The sequence below is a fragment of the Platichthys flesus genome, chromosome 22 (assembly GCF_949316205.1).
Source record: "Platichthys flesus chromosome 22, fPlaFle2.1, whole genome shotgun sequence".
NCBI classification, from domain to species: domain Eukaryota; kingdom Metazoa; phylum Chordata; class Actinopteri; order Pleuronectiformes; family Pleuronectidae; genus Platichthys; species Platichthys flesus.
Window position 1 is genome coordinate 12,310,141 of NC_084966.1, and position 17,901 is coordinate 12,328,041.

The following is a 17,901-nucleotide window of genomic DNA, read 5'->3' on the forward strand; positions in this document are numbered from 1 at the left end:
ATTCATTGATTAAGATCAGTCTCATTTAGATCTAGTTCAATTAGAAATCTCAATATTTTACCATTAAAGATTATATAATGAACAATGAAGGTTATGGCGTTCTTAACTGTGACGGTTGGCAAAATTCACTTATGCAATATTAATGACAGTTCATTTGTGAAAGAAGAACATTTATTATGAACATAATAAAGTATAAAAACACAAATTACTTAACAATCAAACTGAATAACAACGAGGTGTGTGTGTGCGTGTGAATGTAAATTAGCATTCTTTAAAGAATGGTGCCTAAGATAAGAGCCCCCCCCCTTCTTCTTAGGTTGCTTTACGGCCGTTGCTTTACGGCTGAGGGGGAAGGTTTAACTAGGTGAGAAGCTATGCGTGTCTGTGTGGATGTTAATCAGATAATGATAGTCAGGGACAAAGCCTGTGGCGAGCCTAACTATTAACCTTCATTTAATTTATGCCTACAAGGTCACAGCATATATCAAACTTGTAAACACACCGAATTGAGTAAACAGTCTTGCTTAGCATGTATAATTATTAAGCCCAGATTATGTTACCAGTCCGAGGGAACGAGGAAAAGAAAGTTGCTGTTCAGGTTGCAGTTCTGTGACGTCTCCTGGCTTTGTGGTCGTAGAGTTCTGCATCCGTGATTCTGTCGAGCGGTGTGCTCAGATGCTGGTTGAAGTTTTCCTGCAGGACATCGAGTCGCTACGAGGAGTTTTGTAGAGCTTGAAGGGCGAGGAGATTTCCTTGGGAAGGGTGAGCTGGGAGCTGCACCCCTGACCTCCGGTTGTGGGTTGGATAGAGAAGGAAGCTGGATCAGGGCTTGAGCAGCCTTCCGCCCTCTGAGAGATGGAAGAAGAGAGGCTGTAGCAGCCTTCCACCCTCGGGAGAATTGGAGAAAGAGAGGCTGGACAGCCTACTGGCTTTCAAAGGATTGTAGAAAGAGAAAGATTTTGGGGAGACCTCTCCTTATATTGGCCCCGGTGACCTCACAGGTCTTGGACCGGAGTGACCAATAGGAGTTGACCCTTGTGGTTCTTGACACCTTTGTGTGACATTGCCCAGACCCCAGGACATGCAGCATCCTGTTACATCCTCTGGGAGACTGAGTTCCTTGTCTTTCTAAGATCAATGGAACCTGTGGCATCTTGGGGGATTGAGTCCACTCCAGCACATGCGGCATGTTTGTTACAAGTTTGACTGAAAGGAGGCCTGTGGTTTGCACAAAAACCATGTCCCAAGGTTTCATCCCCTGAAGATGACGTTGTCGAAGGAACCATGCCTTTCAAAATGTGTATACCCTTTACAGGCTGTCCAGGTGTGGGGTAGCGGTAATGCTGCTCTGTTACCGCATTTGAATGGGTAAGGTAGCCCGCCACCAATGTTTTTGCAGAATCGCTCATATCCTTGGTGCTCGTCTCAAAGACTCTGCGTACCACCTTGCTGCTCACTGCCGGGACATTGAACTTTTTTTGCAACCGTGCAATGTCATTGGTGGTCCGGTGAACCCCCTTCCCTGTGCTGGAAAGGAAGAATAAATCTTTTGGATCCTCAACGTCCTCAATGTCCTCACCCCTCTTGCGTTTCCTGCCGGCTCTCTGGAAGACTGGCCGTGACCGTCTGTAGTAGATATCAAACCACTGTTGGACAAAAGAAAGGACATTGATGGGAGAAAAAGACATTAATTGTGTTACTTTCAGCTGTAACAGAAATTATCTCTAACAGGTTCAGTCAGGAATTGTGGTGAACTTACTTGCTCCTGCTCCTGTGAAAGCGCAAACGAGGCCAGTTGTGTTGCTGCAGTCTTGTGCTCCTTTACCGCAATCACCCAACGTGGATGACCCTTCTCCGGTGAAAGTTCTTTGAACCTTGATAACCACTCACTCACAGTCATGTTTTCCACCACACTCGGCCGTTGCATGTGTCCTAGAACCAAAACAGCCTCAAGGTAGTACAACACAATCTGGTTATCGCTCGAATCCAATGTGGCAGGATCCTCTTCAGACAGTGCATCCAAACATGCCAAGAATCTATCCTTGGCCTCCACCAATACAGCATGACAGTCTTGAGTTGACAACTGATTTTCGTTCAGCATCCACTCATGCCTATGAGAAAAAAAAGAGTGTGATATGAGACATATGAATTGAAATATAGAAGTGAAACTCAGTTAATTGCACCAGTATCAAATGTGATGACAAATCACATTTCAGCAGGCAGAGAAAAGATTACCAGGTATTGACCATTTATATGGGTACAATGAAACAAACCTTTGGTTGAGGATCTCCTTCCTTGCTTGCTTGCCCAGTATCGGCATCATCTGGCTGAGGAGCTGAGTGAAACATTTGGCCTCTTCATGGAGCTGCTTATCCATATTTATCAGGTTGGTTGTGTCCGTGTGGAATTTCAGGAATCTTTTCAAGCTCTTGAGGTAATTTATCTGTGTTCTCTTCTTCAGAGTAGCAGAGGTTTTAGTGAGGGACGTTTTGACTTTTTCTCGCTTGCTTCTTTCTTGGCATTTTCAACAATGGCTTGTATATCTTCCCTCGAGCCATCTTTCATGCATACCCTCGTCAAATGGACAGACAGGATATCTTGTGGTTTGGAACAAGCAGGACATAGCAAATAGTGCCTGTTTGGAGCTTTCATGTAAAAGAAAAGAAAAGGCATGATTAACTTTTTTTAGTTTAACTCTACAGGCTATAAATAATTCCAAACATGTATTTATAAAACAGGAAAACATTAAATATTTCCTTACCGTGGAGCCATTTGTCAAACTGAGATAGGTCAGTGAAGATGAAGCAATAACAATTGGTTTTGTTTGTATCCAGCAGTAGAGGGGAGGTTCTCCAGAGTGAATTAGATAGATAGATAGATAGATTACTTTATTCATAAATGAAGTCGTCATAGCAGCCGGTACATTTGAATAAATAAAATAAAATAAAATAAAATAAAATAAAATAAAATAAAATAAAATAAAATAAAATAAAATAAAATAAAATAAAATAAAATAAAATAAAATAAATATAAATATAAATATTGAGGTAGAAACAATAAAAACAGAAACAGCTGGAAAGCCCAATACTTATACACAGATGAGACAGGGAATGTTGATGGGTGGAGCTACAACAAAATACTGGGTGCAATCAAAGGTGGCCGGCTATTCGTATCAAATAAAAGTGATAATTCTTTAGAGAACCCTCAAACAAAGGGTGCCTGGTATTCCCTTAAAATAAACACCTTTTTTTTTAGAATCTTCTGAATACAAACAAACAATTGTCAAAGATCATGGTCTCTCAGGTAGAAAGACCTTCTCTTGCATATGTCCATTCTTTCCAGGCTCTTTTTCTGTAAAGTTTCATCAAACACTGTGGGCCACACAGACCCCACCCTGAGTGCTCACCAAGGGTCATTCACCTACAGTCATTGCCACAACAGAAGTGTGAAGTGAGTTACACATCCTTTGTTATTGTTAATGACCCAGCCTTTCACAAAAAGCACAGCACAACACGCCCGCCGGTCCAACAACATTCCTCCAGCCAAGAAATATGAATGGAACTGAGGAATTATATCTATCAAGCTACCCCAAAGAGAAACACTTATTTATAATCTTTTAAAAATGAATTCCTCTGTTTGATGAAACTTTACAGAAAAACAATTTTGAGCCTGGAAAGAATGGACATATGCAAGAGAAGGTTTGATATGAATAGCAGGCCACCTTTGTTTGAGGGTTCAAGGGTGGATCGCATACACTAACCAACCAGCACCCAGTATTTTGTTGTAGCTCCACCCATCAACATTCCCTGTCTCATCTGTGTATAAGTATTGGGCTTTCCAGCTGTAATTCACTCTGGAGAACCTTTCCTCAACTGCTGGACTGGAGAATCATCCCTCAACTGCTGGATACAAACAAAACCAATTGTTATTGCTTCATCTTCACTGACCTATCTCAGTTTGACAAATGGCTCCAGGGTAAGAAATATTTAAAGTTTTCCTTAATAGCATGTATTCCAGTGGTGGGAGGTAGATTACTTAAGTAGATTTTTCACATATTTGTACTTTACTTGAGTATTTATTTTCCTGACGACTTTTAACTTGTACTCGTTACATTTTAACACAAATTTCTGTACTCTTATCTATTCTCAAAACTGGACGTGTCCAGTGATTTTTTTTTTTCCTAGCACTGTGCAGGTTGTTAACCAAAGAGGAAAACTATCCTATTTGTTGTGCCTAGAACTTGTTTCCTTTTGCTGACTTATCACAAGGGGTATTGTGTATCACTCCTGCTACTGATTAGAAAACGAAAAGGTCCATGTTTAGTGATATTTACAGAATTGTTTAGCGGTTATACTGTGGTCTATTAGTGGTCTTAGGCAGACACAAGAGACACTTGTTTTTTTCGAATGCACTAGTCCATTACTATTTGAACCTCAGCATCTGGGGTTCAAAATTTGTAAAATTATAGAGTATATGTATATTTTTGTTATAATTTTTCAGTCAGTTGAAATAAATCCTGAGGAGAACGATTTTGGGTTGTTTTGTGTCTGTATAGACTATAAAAAGCACTTTGCATTTTAAATTTTGGTACTTGTACTTTTACTTTTGATACTTAAGTACATTTCAACAACAGATACTTTTAATACTTAAGTTAATTTAATATGAGGTACTTTAAGACTTTTACTTTTACCAGAGTCACTTTCAGGTACGATATCTGTACTTTCACTCAAGTATGGCATTCAAGTACTTTATACACCACTGATGTATTACCATGTGTAACCATTGTACAACTTTTGTTGTAATGACATATGGATTAATGTATTTATTTTCTTTTTCCAGGAAATCAAGCAGACACTGGCTCCTCTGTCCAGTTTGTATGAAGACCCAAGAATCCCTAAGCTGTCACCTGCGCAGATCATGCATGAAGGAATCAGAAGAATCAGACAGAGAAGAGGTGGTTGAAAAGGCCAAGAGTGATGTGTTGGACCTCCTGAAGACTAGACGGGCTTTTAGCTATAAAGTTCTGAGCCGCATTGTCTCATCTTCAAATCCACTTGAAAGACTGATTGTGGAGCTGAAAAGTCATCACATATTTGTGACCGGAGAGCCTACACCTTTGCCCCAAGGGAATCCAAGGTTTGTCGCAGAAACTGGTGAGCCATCCGGAGAGGCAGGGTCATCTGACGTGGAATCTGCCAGCAGCGGTGAACTGTTTCAATGTAACCGGGAAACAGCTTACAAGGCCAGAACCTCATTGAAGAAAGGGAACGAAATGGGGATTCTGGAAAAGCATTCTATAGATCATCCACTGCTTCAGGGCTTTGCCGAACACCTACGGGTCAATATGGAAAATACGAAGTACAAACAGCAGGTTGAGACTGTTTCTCGGTACCTTTATTATGCCGACCCTGTTGAACCATCCTTGAAGTTTGTCAGGGACAGAGAGAAGCTCTTAAGCTACACAAGAAAACAGTCGGAGGCAAACTACACGGTACAGACTTCAGTCAAGTACCTAAAGTGCTTGAAAAGGTTGGTACTTTTGTTTTATTATGATGTCAACAGTTTACACTATACACATAAATACTTGTTATTGCATGTACATAATTTAACTTAAATCCATCTCCTTCCTCCTTACAGATTCTTGGATTACAACACTGCATTGACCAATCTGAGAAAGGATGACAAGGCGCTCTACAATGACTGCGTTGATTTCGTGGATTACATTGGCTCTGTGCAGAGTATGCTCTCTAAGCAAGTGAGCAAAGAGATTGTATCCAAGAGGCATGCCATGTTAATGGATAAAGATGTTCTTAGTCCTCGTGACTGCTGGGCCATTTTTGAGAAAGCTGAGGAAGGATTTTTGAACATCATGAATAAACTTGGTGACAGCTCTACCCCCCCCCTGGCGGCTTCTCAGTGCATATTTGTGCTGTACTATCTGGAGGCAATCGTCATACTGAAGCACTGCCAAAGGCCATGTGTGGTGGAGAACATGAAGGTGAGTGTTACTGTCCTCTTATCGTATATCTTGGGCAGCCAAGAGATCGATGATGGTGAAGTTGATGCTGAAGGAAGAATTCTCCGCAGACCCAGAACTTGCTTGTATAGTTAAAGTTTATTACACAGAAGTCTTCACAGGTCAGGACGGACTCTAGAATCCATAGACATTCACACGCCAATAGTGAAGCCTGCTTTGCAGGCGTCAAACATACAATATATATAGGGGTTGCCTACGCCCATGGCAACATCCCACATCCCATGGTTGAGAGGTGCATGACTACATCTGTTTGAACACATAAAATGTAAATGTAAGGATGAATTCATAACATCATGCCTCGTGCTTAATAGAAGAAAACCCATTTTCTACACTCATCCCTTAAGGGGTCAAAGATCATACCCTAGGGGAGAGAACTAACAAGAAATGCATAGAAGAACTACTGAGAGTGTAAAGATGGGGGCCTCATGCTTAAACATGTGATTTCTGGTTCATACTAAGGTTAAAACTAGCAGAATATACTACACTCTATTGATAGATTTCCCTTGACAGTTTAGCCATTACATTTACTAATCAATGGCATATCCTCATTTTCTACAGGTCGCCGAATGGCTTGGGCGGAAACAAGAAGCGGAACATACAATCATATATGCAGCACATTTTGCGGTTGGAATTGCCCTGTCGAAGCAGGAGGAGGAGTGGTTTGAAAAGTACTACACAAGAGTGCGACCACAACACCTTGCTGCAAAAGGGAAACGCAAGCGGGATGAACGGAATGACAAGGATGGTGATGAATTTTTCTTTGTCTCCTCAACGGGGAAGAAAATCAACAACCCAACCGCTGACCTGGACCGCCTGCATGAACAGCACAACCTCCCCCATGTGAACAGCCAGACTGTGCGAAGAACATTTGAGACGGAAGCTAACCGCTTGGATGAGCCAAAGAAGGCATTGGTGGCTGGCTACCTGGCCCATTCTGTCAACACAACTGCAAAATACTATCGATTGAAAAATCCGGGGGCAGTTGTGGAGGGCGCTGATCTATTGGCCAAGATGGTTGAGGCGTCAAGGTGAGCACATTTTATATTTGTCAAGACAATGCCAACATAGTCAAGCACACTATTATCTATATTGAACGCGCTTGTTTTTCTTCTAATCTCACTATTTTTCATTTTTATGTAGTGCCAGGCCTTCCAGAGAAGGCAACAGTCATGAGCCGTTTGGAGAAGGGCCTATTCATCTGTCTGATGAGTCTTCCAACCATGGTGACCATTGTGCTGACCTTTCATTGAAACAGCCAGTGATACATTTGCACAAGCTTCCAGGGGAAAATGAAAAGGTCAGGTTCCATGAGGCACTAAATCAACTCCTGAAAAAACACCCTGTTACACTGAGTGGGAAACAGCCACAAGTGAAAGAGCGCAGGAATGTCTCTCAAGACTGGGAGCAGAAGCTTTACACACACTGGCGGAAGATTCAATTTGAAAAGCGTGTAAACCATACCCGTGGTGAGAACTTATTATTTAATTTTTTTGTATGTATTATTATTTATTTATATTTAACATTACTTTCAAGTAAGACTGATTGCACAAATCAAAGATTTCAATTATTGTATTCATGACTAACAAAACTTGTTATTTATTTTGACAGAACAATTCAGTCGGCGTGTGCCAGCAAAAGACCGAGTCGACGCATGGGTACGAAAGCAGGGATGGAAGGGGATGACTGCCAACATAGGCAGTGTAGTTATCGACAACTGGGCACCTTCTGGATCTGTTGACCGTATCATGGACAGCAAACAGATCCAGACAATGGTGAAAACACAGCAGTGGAAAGGACTTTACATTCAGGGGGATCGTTACGACACGCACATTTAAGGCTGGTGAGGTTGTCTGCGACTACCATGGAACTGTTGTTAGCAGAAAGAAGGGCGAGGAAATTCACAAAATCACCAATAAAAAGGAGACTGGCTATATCTTCTTTTTCTGGAACAGCAAAGGACAGGCAATGTGCATTGATGCCCACTCAGAGACTTGTCATTGCCACCCTGGGATGCAGACGGGTGGCAGGCTGATCAATCACTCCAAAAGAAAATCCAACATAAGGCCCATGCATTTTGCTGTTGACATGGATGGAGAAGGAAAGGATATCATCCTTTTCCTCGCAAACAGGACTTTACTGGTGGATGAGGAAGTTATGTTTGACTATGGAGTCAATAAGAACTCTTTTAACAGAGAGGGTGCAAGTTGTGAATTGCTCGACGACTAGCAAATATTGTCTCTGTACTTTTAAAACACAATTACAGTAAAGTGTTTTGATGCTAATACAAGTAATTTGCTGTACTCTTCATCTTCTCATAATATTTCAACTCATTTTAAGCATTCAGTATGGGGGGCCTGGCTGGCAGGGGGGCATTGTTGCAGACACCTGAGTGTTCATGTCACTGTCCTGCTTATTTATTTAATTTTCAAGAATAAAAACAGTGTTCCAACTGTATATACGTCTTTACGTCTTTATTTTAAGAAAAAAAAACGTTTTCCATTATTGTACAATACAAAACAGTGTAAATAATGTCGACATTTATAATTAATTTTGTACATTTGCATACACACTGTTCGCCATGTCCTGAAGAGGGATTTTCTTTTAAATCAAAAAATAACATTAATTTCGGTAAGATAACTTTCTGGGAGGATGTGAGTGACCCAGACTCGTGACCTCAGATGCTTTTTTCGATTTTTTCTATTAGAGTTCACTGAAGACGACCCTGAGAAGTGGTTGAAAGCTCAGCAAACAAGTTGAGCTCTTGGTTGAACTGATCCAGAGTCACGCTCCTCTGAAATAATTATGAGATATCTTAGCAAAACTTGATATTTACATGCTTATATTTACGTTTGATACTCTAATTCTGTCTTAAATTAACTTTTACATAAAGAAAACCTTGCACATTGTACAGTTTAATTCAGATCAAACAAATAACCTCAGACAGGGTGCTTGGATGACTCAGGCCAAATCATAGCCAGACCAGATCATAGGAAACTGACATACATCTAAGGAGAAACTTTTCAAGGGGATGGCTGGAGGAAAGTGCAGAGTTGGGAGTCAGCTTGCTAACAAGGGAGCAAGGGGTGGAAATAACCGAACGAAAGACAAAAACAAAACAGAACGAAAACAGAACGGACTGCGGAGAACGGGTGTGAGTGAGGAAGAGAGAGAGAACGGAGCATTAAGTTTAAAAAAAAAGATCACAGATCAGTAGACTTGACGATCAGCTGATCAGACATCCCTGAACCCTCTCTTCTTCCTCATCCTTCCATTCGCATGCACGCAGAACCCCTTGCCACTGTCACGGTAGTATTTATTTATTTAGAGCATCGGACCGATTTCCTCACATCTGTGGATCCTCACCTCCTCTGGGATATTATTTGGAAAGTTTCTTCATTTCCTGTAAGTGATCTCCAGTGCGCTCCGTGAGCCTGATGGCACAGTCACGTTCACTGCAGTGATTTGATGATACACGCAGTGTTTGAAGATATTATTAAAACCTATGAATGACTCGGCTCCGTAACTCCACGATTAAATGGAATCTAAACGTAATTTGCTGCAAGTTATGTTAAAATTAAAAGGTTCGAGTGGAACAGACATGTCGCTCGAGCAAAACTAAGCTGTTGGTTTTATTGTAAATAATGAAGTGGATCAATAATATGACTTCAGTTCACCACCTCACGTCTGTGTCGCCACTTTCCCCTCTCCAAAACGCTCGTACGCATGGGTCAGAGTTTGCGTGGAAATACGCAACGTTTGCGTGAGAAGTGGCGTACGCACGTTTCAGCCCCCGCAACGGTTCTAAAGCCTGAAACATGCTTCTGCGACTGCGTCTGCGTCTTTTCACGTCGCTGTGGCGCAAGACTCGTTTTCATTCATGCTTCCCCAACCGTTGCGCGTCTTACAAAGCAATTCCGCGCCAGAACACTAGGCGGAGTAATGCTTTTTGTCGAAGACGACTTAGAGACGCCTTCTTTCTTCTTCGTCGATTGTTTGTTTACATAGCCACTGCGGCTCCTCGTAGCCTTTTTCTGGCGGACAAATCCGCCAGTCAGTGACAGGTTATACAAGTGATCATACTATCGGATATCTTCTGCCAAGTGCTCTTCTATTTGGTCCATATTCGTTCTTCTAAATCTTCCGTGATTTCTGCCGGTATTATGGGGCATGAAACCGGAAATGCAGCTCCAGAAGGGATGTAGAGCAGACCAATCACAGCCTTGCGGGCTGAGTGAGCTTGCGGAGCTTTGCCGTAAATTTTAGAAAAGGGGGTCGACACCCGTCAGCACGTAAGGTGGGATACATAAGCACGTAAGGGACCCGGAAGGGCTCTTGCGCTTACGGGCCCGTGAAAACGCAGAAGCATGTTTCAGGCTTAAATGAGACCTCCTGTTCTCTCCCCTCGTTGCTCCTCTCCACCTATTTTTCCTCTGTGCCTCGTTTGACCAGCGGTGGAAGTGTTTGGTCCGTGTGCCCTCTCACTGGCATTTTTCTGTCTGTTCTCTTGTTGTCCGTCCTTCACTTCACTTCTTTCATCTCCTCCTCTTGCTCTGTCCGTGATTGTTTTTACGTCTGTCTGCTCCTTCTCGTTTGTCGCCATGCTGTCCGTCTTTCGAGGTTAAACAAAAAAATCGAAATATTCCCCAAACAGCAAGATCTGTCCGAGGGGGTTGTTTAAAATAATAAACTCTTCTTTTCGAACAAACGAAAAACTTACAATACATTGACGTAGAAACTTATTTTACTTGTGGAATAGACACTTAAGTTTGGCTTCTTTCACTGCTCTTGCCATCTCACTGTGACGACCTCAATGGGCGTGTTCAGCGTGGTAAGTCTGTAAGCGAATGATTCCACCCACAATACCTATTTATACATGTAAATAAATCAGGGGAAATGTGCAGAAAGAAAAATTTAAAGTGCAATTTTATCATAATATTTTTTGACAACCCTGGAGTTGTGCTGCTGTGGTGTTGTGCTTGTATGTGTTTCAGGTTCCTGTAGGCGGAGTCAGACCTTAGTAATCAGCAGTGATATGGCACATCTGTTGCTGACCAGTATTTAAGAGGGCTGCACACTGGGCTCTCCCCTTCACCAGATCTACCACCACATCCCAGCTTTTTCTTCTACTCTATCTACTTCTACCTATTCTTCTTATGTGTAAATCCAACCGGACGTTAGCGTTGTCATTGTCTTGTCTAGTGTGTTTGTGTCCCCCTGCGGCAGTGACGCATTGTGCGGGGGTGTCTGAGCCTGTTTAGAAGTGTACCTCGTGACAATGGTGGAGGCAAGCACGGAGCGGGCTAACTGTAATGGTAGAGATGGAAGGCGAGGATGAAGCAATGGCGATGGAGCTGATGAGGTGCGTGAGGGAGCTGTGTGGAGGGCTGCTGGCGTGTAGACACATGGACGGGGGAAAAAATATGTAATGACCATGAGTCACCCCGTAAGGTAAAGAGAGGCTCATGGATGGGTTTAAAATTGGAGAAACGATGGTGCATTTCAGAGAGCAGTTAATGATGAGCTGGTGGTATCATCCCTATACCTTCCTCATACATTCTGTCATTCATCTTGTGACAACCCTGGAGTTGTCAGCTGTGCTTCTGTTTCAGGCTCCTGTAGGAGGAGCCGGAGCCTGGTGATTAGCATGGATGTGGCAAACCTGGGGGCCCACTACTTAAGGGGCCTGCAGACTGGGCTCTGGTCGCTCATTCACCGGATCTACCTCAACATGGGCATGTGGAGGTTTTCTTTGTATTTTGTTATTTGTAGTATCATTCCTGTAGAATAAATACAGTTATACTGTAACCGCAGAGCTTTGAGCCATTCAGTGTTTATTGTTGCACACATGAGCCAAGGTGTAACAAGTGGGGGCTCGTCCGAAATCCAGATCCAGGTTTGTTTCTCACTCTTTTCTGTCCTGAGAAAGTAATAGGCCTCTAGTAGGATAAGTTTCCCCTGGAATAGTGTACTGGTTGCCCAGGGTGTGTGATAACTTTAGAGTGTGAATGTAGTACTTTGAGCTTACATTGGTGGGACTAATTGCATTACTTATCAGGCACTAATTAGAGGGATTTACCTTTGGAGTTACCTTTCCTGGTAGGAATAAGCAACAGTATCTCTCTCGGGGGGGGTCTGTTGGTTTGTTATTTTTGTTTGTTATTTTTGTGCATAAACATGATTTGACTTTGTGTCTTGGGTACACGTCCATGTCCGTCTGGTGAGTAACAGCATAGCTGGGGCTTTACCTGGTCATTGGTTTTGTGTTTAAAACACCTGTCATGAAATGCATGAAGACTAGGGTCTAGAGAAGGTAGTTAGCATTGGTTAGACAGATAGTCAGGGGAGAGGTATTCCAAAGGTGATGAAATATACATTTAAAAATTTAAAAAAAATTCAGGCTCACCTTGAACTCTCCTTCTCCAACATTTATCTCTGTTTTATCTTCCTCCCTCATCAAATCAAATATCAAATCAAAGTTTATTGTCACATGCACCAATGACAGTGTCATCGGAGCAGTGCAATTCTTGTGACATGGCAGGCAACATCTACGCAGTAGACGACTTTACAAAATAGAAAAATAACATACTTTATAACATACAGCATATAAACATATAACAGTCAAATGAAGCAGAAGTTTACATGGTGAAAAAGTGGGTAATAGGCTGTTTTGGAGTGTTCTCAGATTCTGCCTCGCTGTGCTTTTTTCGGAATGTTTTTTTTGTCTTTCGTTAAGTTATTTTCTCCCTTTGCTCCGTTGTTACCAAGCTGACTCCCAGCTCTGCAATATCCTCTGCTCCTTTTTTTTTTCTCCTCCTCCCTCACGCTTCTCGCCAGGCCTCAGCACACTGGCCGCACCAGCTGACAAGGGACGTTCTGGACCAAGGGAGGAGAGGACGAGAGGAAACGACGCGGAGGTGGAAGGAGGACGGAGGAGAGGAGAGGTGGAGCCAGGGGCAACGATGGAAAGGAAAGGGTCGACAGAAGGAAGGAGAGACGGAACGAAGAAGACAGGTCTGGAGACGAGAAGGCCAGAAATGACGACAGAAGCGGGGCGGAGGAGAAGGATCTGGAGGCAAATGGAGAAGGATCGGTGAAGGCCGGCCTGGAGGAGAAGGAGACGACAGAAGCAAGGGGAGTCGGAGCGGAGGATGCAGGCCTGGACGCTAAGGAGGGAAGAAGGCGCAGAGAAGAGGAGGAGGGAGAGATGAAGGAGGTGCTGAGTGGAGCAACGCACACAACGAGCGGGGAGGAGACCACCACATCACAGAAGGTAGGATCAGAAACTGACATGGACTTAACGGAAATAACACAACTAAGGAAAAGGCAGAATACCCAGCGGCACATGAGGATTAATAAAAAAACTAAGAATAAGGAAAAACCAAAAGGAAAATTACGATACTAATAATGTTAACAATAATCTCAATAAATGCTAGGGGGCTAAAGAACAAAAACAAAAGACATCAGATATATGGAAAGAATAATTATGACATAATATGTTTACAGGAAACACACTGGGATGAGAGATGTATAAAAGAGGTGGAGTATGAATGGAGGGGAGATGTGTATGCAAATAATTGAGATGGGAATGCAAGGGGAGTAGCGATATTAAGAGTGGAGTGATAGAAAATATGAGAAGGTGTGATGATGAGGGAGATGGGAGGGTGATAGGGATCAAATTTGAATATATGAATGAGGAAATGAAGCTGGTAAATGTGTATGCTCCGAATGAGGAGAAAGAAAGAAAGGTGATGTTTGAAAAGATGGTAAAAATGTGTGATGACAAGTGTATGATTGTTGGGGACTTTAATGTGTGGTGTGGGAAACTGGATGTGTCAAAGAACAAGCATTTTAAAAATGATACAACAAGAGAGGTATTAGAAAAACTAAAAAGTATGACAGGACTGACTGATGTATGGAGAGAAAGAAATCCAGAGGGGAGAGAGTTCTCAAGAATACAACTGGTGAAAGGGGAATTAAAACAGAGCAGGATAGATTTAGTATTGAGCACGAAGGGCTTAGCAGAAGGGATAAAGAGTATAGAATATATAACCACAACTTATAGCGATCACAAGGTGTTAAAATATACAATAGGAGGGGAAACATAGAGAAGAGGAGGGGGGGTGTGGTGTATGAATGGTCAGTTGCTCAAAGATGAAAAATATAAAAAAGAGGTGAGAGATTACATACAGTGGGAGATGGATGAGAGCATGTATGAGGAAGACACAGGGAGGTGGTGTGAAAGGTTGAAAGAGGGGATAAGGGAAATAAGCAAAAAACACAGTAAAAATAGGGGAAAGAAAGAGAGGGAGAGAGAAAAAAGGTTAAAAGAGGAGTTAGAGGAAGAGGAGAAGAAAGCGGGGGAATTTTGACAGAGGGATACATAAGGAAGAAAGATGAACTAAAGGAGATAGAACAGAGAAAGTGTGAAGGTGCAATAAGAAGAAGTAGGGCAAGATATGCAGTAGAGGGTGGAAATGTACAAGGTATTTCTTAGGGCTAGAGAAGACAAGGCAGGAGAAAAATTATTTTGAGCAAGTGGAGGGAAAGGGAGGCGAAAAAATAACAGATTTTGTAGGGATAGTGGAAAGAGTTGAAGAATTTTATAGGGAGTTATATAAGAAAGAAGAGGTAGATGAGGAGAGTAGCAGACAGGTGGTAGACAAGATGGAGGCTAAACTGAGTGATGAGGATAGGGAGGTGTGCGAGGGAGAGATAAGTAAGGGAGAGATAGAGAAAGCAATAAATGGGTTAGGCAGGAATAAAAGTCCAGGGATAGATGGAATAATAGGCGAATTTTATATAGAGTTTAGAGAATAATTAGTACCAGTATTGGATAGATTATATAGATGGATAGAAGAGAAGGGAGAAATGCCGCATAGTATGATAACAGGGTTAGTTAGCATCATTTATAAAAAAGGAAGTAGGGACAAATTAGAAAATTACAGGCCACTCACATTGTTAAATGGGGACTATAAGGTTTTAGCAAAGGTGTTAGCAAATAGATTGAAGGGAGTAATAGGGACGGTGGTGGGAAGCACACAAGCATATAGTATACCAGGGAGAGACATAGCAGACACAATAAGTAGCATTAGGGATACAATAATACACATGAAGAGAAACAGTGGAGGGGTTATAGCGAGTTAAGATCTTAATAAAGCATTCGATAGAGTAGATCACGGATATTTGTATAAAGTGTTAGGAAAGATGGGATTTGGAGAGAAATTGATAGGATGGGTGAGGAGAATGTATGAAAGAGCAGGAAGTAAGATTAAGGTCAATGGGATAGTCACGGGTGAATTTAGAATAGAAAGATCAGTGAGGCAGGGATGTCCGCTATCGGCTTTGCTGTACTCCTTGTCGGCAGAGCCGTTAGCGGAACTCATTTTGAAAAATAGGAGGATTAGGGGGATAGAAATACCGGGTGGACAGGTGAGCACTCTATATCAATATGCGGATGACACAACGGTGACAGTTAGGGATAGGGAAAGTGTAGTTGAAGTATTAGGGAGTGTAGAATTATATGGTAGGGCATCTGGAGCCAAAATAAACATAGATAAGTCAGAAATAATGTACATAGGTGGGAGTAGAGGAAAGATGGGAGAGATAGGATTGAAGGAAAACAATGGGTACATGAAGGTGCTAGGGATAAACTTGGGGATTGAGGGAGAGGAAGGGAGGGATAGGCAATACGAAGTAATGATAAATAGCCTGAAAAAAATGTTAGGGTTTTGGAAACTAAGGAAGTTGAAACTAAAAGGTAAGGTAGTAGTGGTGAATGCGCTGATTATGAGTAAAATGATATATGTGATGAATGTGATGGATGTGCCTGTGAGAGTGTTGAAAGAGGTGGAAGGGGTTATAAGTAACTTTTTGTGGGATGGGGGGGGAGTAAGGATAGCGAGAGAAGTTTTAGAAAATGATTATGAAGACGGGGGGTTGAAGTTAGTGAATCTAGAGGGGAAAAAGAAGGCACTAAGGGTAAAAATGATGGTAAGATACTTAAGGGATGATGGAGACCATGTGTGGAAGGCCTTTTTGAAAGAAGCAATGAATAAATGTGGAGGATGTGGGAAGAGTGGAATGTACATGAAATTTAAAAAAGGCATGATGAATGGGGTGACGGAAATCCACAAAGAGATGTTTGGAGCATGGGGTGAGTTTTTAAAAAGTGTGAAGTATGAATGCGAGGATGTGAGACAGGTTTGGGAGCAACCAGTGTTTTTAAATCCCAAACTCATGGTGGGAGGAGAAATGATTTATAACAGGGTGATGTGGAGGGCTGGGATAAGAAGGATAAGGGATTTAGTGTATGAGTATATACCAGGATTCATGGGAGCACAGGCAGTGGTGGATGAAGTAAGAGAGAATGGGGATGAAATTTGGCTAGGCACAGCAAGAGGTGAATTAGAGAAAATTAAGAAAGCAATGCCCAAAGAGTGGATAGGAATGATAGAGAGAGAAAACATGGTGAAGGTGGGAAACAAGATAGAGATGTATGTTGGGGAAGGGGAGTGCAAGGTGAGTCTGAAAAATGTGAAAACCAGGGTTATGTATGCATGTATGAGAGGAAAAGAGATACGGAGACCGGCTGCAGAGAAAGTGTGGAGCAAAGTAATGAATGAGTTGGATGCGAGAAAGATATGGGAAAATCTGAGGGTGAAATGGAATAGTATTGAATGCGAACATTTTGATTTTATGCTGAGGCACAACCGGATCTATAACAACCTAATAATCAGCAAATTTGACAGCAAGGTGGGAAAGGAATGTGATGTATGTGGGGAGGGAGTGGAAACATGTATGCATGAGTTTGTTGAATGTGGGGAATTAACGGGATACTTTGGAAAAATGAAGGAACTAATAAACAAGTGCTGGAAAGGGGATTTGGGGGTAATGATGGAATGGAAGAAATTGTGGCTGTTTGGTGTGAATGAAAGAAAGGATGGATGCAATATTAATCTAATGAACTATGTGCTGAGCCATGCCAGATATGCCGTAAAACTAAGAAGGGACATGGCCCATTACGAAAAAAGGGGATGTGAGGTATGGACGATCTTCAAACATCTGATAGAAAGAGATGTGAGATTGATATGGAGTTATATTGGGGAAGAGGAGTTTAGGAAAGGATTTGTGGAAGACAGCACTTTTATTGAAGTAATAAATGGGAATGTGAATGAGTTGAGAATGAATTTTGGTTAAAAGTTTTTTTTTCTTTTCTTTATTCAATGAGTTAATTTTGGTTTTATTTATTTGTTGATTTGTGTGTTTCCTGTGAAATATGGTATATGCATGTAAAAATGTACAAACCTGGTAAAGCATGAAGGAATGTAAAAAAGTAATGTACATACAAAAAATTTAAATACAATATATTTTTGATAATAAAATAAAAAAAAAAAAAAAAATATGCCCGAGCTCGTCTGATCTCGGAAGCTAAGCAGGGTCGGGCCTGGTTAGTACTTGGATGGGAGACTGCCTGGGAATACCAGGTGCTGTAAGCTTTTTTCTTCTTTTACCTGACGTATTTACATGTATAAATAAGGGTCAGAGGGTGGACTCATTCGCTTAAGGCCACACCAACCTGAATACGCCCGATCTCGTCTGATCTCGGAAGCTAAGCAGGGTCGGGTCTGGTTAGTACTTGAATGGGAGAAAGCCTGGGAATACCAGGTGCTGTAAGCTTTTTTCTTCTTCTACCTGACGTATTTACATGTATAAATAAGGGTCAGAGGGTGGACTCTTTCGCTTACGGCCACACCAACCTGAATACTCCCGGTCTCGTATGATCTCGGAAGCTAAGCAGGGTCGGGCCTGGTTAGTACTTGAATGGGAGACTTCCTGGGAATACCAGGTGCTGCAAGCTTTTTTCT

General features: G+C 42.0%; 1 protein-coding gene and 2 pseudogenes across 1 annotated transcript; 2 read left to right on the plus strand and 1 right to left on the minus strand.

The window, feature by feature from the left end:
- Window positions 1–458: 458 nt before the first annotated feature.
- Window positions 459–2,320, minus strand: LOC133933899 (uncharacterized). The gene is made up of 4 exons (XM_062381139.1): window positions 2,274–2,320; window positions 1,760–2,111; window positions 1,284–1,646; window positions 459–464 (listed from the first exon to the last, which is right to left on the minus strand). Exons 1-4 carry the CDS (start codon window positions 2,318–2,320, stop codon window positions 459–461), a joined length of 768 nt encoding a protein of 255 aa, XP_062237123.1.
- Window positions 2,321–17,594: 15,274 nt separating this feature from the next.
- LOC133942670 (5S ribosomal RNA) lies at window positions 17,595–17,713 on the plus strand (annotated as a pseudogene).
- Window positions 17,714–17,775: 62 nt separating this feature from the next.
- Window positions 17,776–17,894, plus strand: LOC133937328 (5S ribosomal RNA; annotated as a pseudogene).
- The last annotated feature ends 7 nt before the right edge of the window (window positions 17,895–17,901 follow it).

Coding starts and splice junctions, on each gene's coding strand:
- LOC133933899 (XM_062381139.1), bottom strand. CDS start 2,320: ATGCCGATACTGGGCAAGCAAGCAAGGAAGGAGATCCTCAACCAAAG. Junction 2,112..2,273: donor AAGGAGATCCTCAACCAAAG/GTTTGTTTCATT, acceptor TTTTTCTCATAG/GCATGAGTGGATGCTGAACG. Junction 1,647..1,759: donor TTTCACAGGAGCAGGAGCAA/GTAAGTTCACCA, acceptor TTTGTCCAACAG/TGGTTTGATATCTACTACAG.